A 3562-nucleotide genomic window follows, 5' to 3' on the forward strand; every position below is an offset into this window, starting at 1 on the left:
TACATGAAACATTTTTGATCTGATCAGGCCTTCAATCCGATTAGTTGTGTCCATGTAAACGTAGCTAATGTGTAGGTAAATGAAGTATATGCACATATTTTATCATTGAGCATATTTACCAAATAGTCAGGGGAGGAGAAGGGGTGAGTGTGTCAGTTGTGCTCCAAACCTTCTCAAATTCTTGTTCTTCTTTCAGAACTCATTCCATTTTCTCATGTAAATGCCCCCAAAGGACCCAGTTTGGGTTTGTGGAAATTGCTAAATGGGACAGTTGTAGGTTTACATATACCGTTTTCCCAATGGCTGAAAAACCTGTTTAAACCCGGGATAAACCTGCTTTCAGTGGTAGTGGGAACAGCTCACTAATGTGTGTTTACCCGGGTCAAACAACTCGCAAGTGACTTGTGTTAAAATTGGCATTTTGCCAGAAGGAGGTTAGACCCTCCATTTTTGCCAATGGGAGGGAAGCCAAATTCCGATTGTTAACCAGTCGACCCCTGTTTGAAAACCCGGGTTAACCTGGTAATTTCAGTGGGGAAGAGGCTTTAGTATGATGTACATACTGTAGCCTACATTTGCTTCAGCACACATACCGTAGACAATGGACGTACGTTATGTTACATTTTTTGGGGTTAATATATAATGTAAAATAATGTTATTTTTATGTTATTTATGTCCTATTCTAAGCTGAAACTGAGAAGTGTTTGATAAGATAATATAAGATGTGTCAATAAGTTGTTTTATCTTTTACATTGTGAACTTTGGAATCTAGTCTCTCATTGAGAAATTGATACGTTCCCAAATAGATAATATACATTGCCTTGCAAAGTATTTGGACCCTTGAACTTTGACCTTTTGCCTAATTTCAGGCCTAAAACATAAAGCTATAAAGTTGTAATTTAATGGTGTTTTCAGGGTGATGAGCTGTGTTGTTTTTACACTAAACATAACATGCATTGTTTCCAAAAAGTTCGATTTTGGTTTTGTCTTAACAGAGCACCTTCTTGCACATATTTGGTGTTTCTCCTAAGTGGCTTGTGGTAAACTTTATGGATATATTTAAGAAATGGCTTTTTTCAATGAAGGTTGGATTTATGCAGTACACGACTAATTGTTGTCCTATGGACAGAGTCTGAAACCACAGCTGTAGATCTCTGAAGTTCAACCAGAGTGATCATGGGTCTCTTGGCTGTATTTCTAATCCGTCTTCTCCTTGTTTGAGCTGAAAGATTAGAGGGATGGCCGGTTATTCGTAGATTTACAGTGCTCTGATGCTCCTTCCATGTCAATATTATCACTTGCTCAGTCCTCCTTGGGATGTCTAAAGTTTGGAAAATATTTCTGTATCCAAATCAGACTTTAGACTTCTCCACAACAATTTCTTGGACTGGCCTGGTGTATTCCTTCATCTTTATGATAGTCTCTGCAGTTTGAATTGACCTCTGAGACTATCATTGAGCAGGAATTTCATTCCTCCTCTCTGTTTAGTGAAATATGTTTAATTACAGCAGTACCAACTGTCCTCACTGCATTATCTGAAGTTTGCAATGTTTTAAGCACCATTTTATAATGTATGACAATAGTATGTTTGAGACACATGTAATATCCATGTTTGCATGCTGAAAATGATGATCTGACCTCCCCTTTTCAGGGTGGAGCCTGCTGGAATCCGATGGTTGAACCCTGGTCCCTGGAGATGTAAGTGTGATTCATATAAATGAAGCAGCTAAGATTAAACCAATGTTTAACTGTTCCATCACCTTTTCAGGAGTTTCCATTGCAGTGTAAAAAAAATAAAATAAAAAGGTAAAAGCTGAAATTTGGTTATGTTTGTTCTCTTTAACAGACTTCTGTCTACTCACATTCGACACAAATGCAGTGAGCAGATACCTGAAACTTTCTGAGGACAACAGGAAAGTGACATTTGATCATTTACACAAATTTGATTACTGGCCTCAGTTGCTGTGTACAAATGCTTTGACTGGCCGCCATTACTGGGAGGTTGAATGGAGAGGGAGAGTTGATATCTCAGTGAGTTACAGCAGAAATAGCAAGAGAAAAGAACCTTGGTTTGGAAGGAATAATCAGTCCTGGAGTCTAAGCTGCTTTGATGATGGGTATTCTGTCTGGCACAATGACATAGAAACACATATTTCCTCCCCCATCTCAAACAGAGTAGCAGTGTATGTGGACTGTCCGGCTGGCGTTCTCTCCTTCTACAAAGTGTCACCTGAATCATTGATTCTCCTCCACACCTTCAACGCCACATTTACTGAACCTCTGTTTCCTGGATTTGAGTTCAGATGGCACAGATCTGGTTCATCAGTGTTGTTGTGCTGAATTGGAGATAAAGACACTCCAACTCTCAGAAAAATACTCTTATTGATGAACAGCCTGTACATGTCTGTCTTTTTCAGATAAAAAAAGCTAATGGATTTAAAATGTTTCCTTTTTATAATTCATTAAAACTTCATCCTCTGCAAGTCCTTTAAAGTTAGAAGTTGAGATTGTGCCATGGTTCCATGTTTGTCTGGCTGTTTCTAGTCAAGGCTTTACACTGAATATAATGATGTTTCACTTATTATTTTTATTTGTAAGGGAAGCCAATGTTCGTCAATAATGACTATGACAAAATTATGTAGTTGACGCTCCTTTTATTCATGACGATAATGAGAACCGCAAGCTAAACCTGGATCTTTGATGACAAAAACTTGATGACTTATGGGTTTGAGTTTTCGTTGACGAGACTAAATAAAAATGTTAGTGGGAGTTCAGTAAGACTTTTAAAATTCCTTATTGTACTGCAATCGGTTAGACAAGCCAGGCAGTATCAGTTGTGCAGCTGCGTCCTGTTTGCTCATCCTGCCCACCTGGTTTGTAGAGGTGCACATTCTGCATGACCACACATGGATCATGACAGCAGCAGCATCGGTAAAAATAAGCTGGAATCATCCGGTAATGCACGATGAACTCTGACAAACTCTACTCTTCCTCCTGTGCTTGTTCAGTTATGCATCTTTGTGCATGCTTAGCTCAGAGTCTGCCCTTTTAGCTCCAGAATGATGGTTCGCTCTCAGCAGAAGGGCTCTTCCTGCCCTCGCTAGTTCATAAACAATGTGTGGCTGATCATCCTCTGCCAAGCGTAAAATATCCCTTTCTGTAACTATCAAGATTTTATTTCTTCCAGCCTACAGTACAAGCGGTGATGCTGAGCATTCTTTAATTTCTACCAAAATTTATCTATAACTTAAATCCTAAGAATGTATTTGATTGCATGCTGTTTATTTTTGGATAAAGACCCAGATGAAAAGATACATTCTTTCTCATAGATCTTGTTTCTATCTATTAAAATATGATATAAATGTTTCCTTGTATTTTCATTAAACATTTTCATCGTTTCCTTTAATTATTTCAACATTTAGGTAACATATTCATTCAATTTACGTCTGGATTGCCATGGCAGTACAAGGCAATTATGTAGTTTATCTCTTTACTTTTTTTTTTTTTTTATATCAAAACCCTTTGAATTTAAATCTACTTTGACCCCTGAGCAGCAGTAACT

General features: G+C 38.0%; 1 protein-coding gene across 1 annotated transcript in view; it reads left to right on the plus strand.

Annotated features, from left to right (window-relative positions):
• The window catches only part of LOC107094028 (NACHT, LRR and PYD domains-containing protein 12-like), a 13457-nt gene extending 10907 nt beyond the window's left edge, over window positions 1-2550 (plus strand). Inside the window, exons 9-10 of the mRNA XM_015389422.1 lie at window positions 1652-1698; window positions 1847-2550. Coding sequence (XP_015244908.1) covers window positions 1652-1698; window positions 1847-2340 — 541 coding nt within the window. The 3' untranslated portion in view covers window positions 2341-2550. The remainder of the gene's footprint in view (window positions 1-1651; window positions 1699-1846) is intronic.
• Window positions 2551-3562: the final 1012 nt, after the last annotated feature.

Source organism: Cyprinodon variegatus, unplaced genomic scaffold (genome assembly GCF_000732505.1).
Source record: "Cyprinodon variegatus isolate N-32 unplaced genomic scaffold, C_variegatus-1.0 Scaffold458, whole genome shotgun sequence".
In the NCBI taxonomy this organism is placed as follows: Eukaryota; Metazoa; Chordata; class Actinopteri; order Cyprinodontiformes; family Cyprinodontidae; genus Cyprinodon; species Cyprinodon variegatus.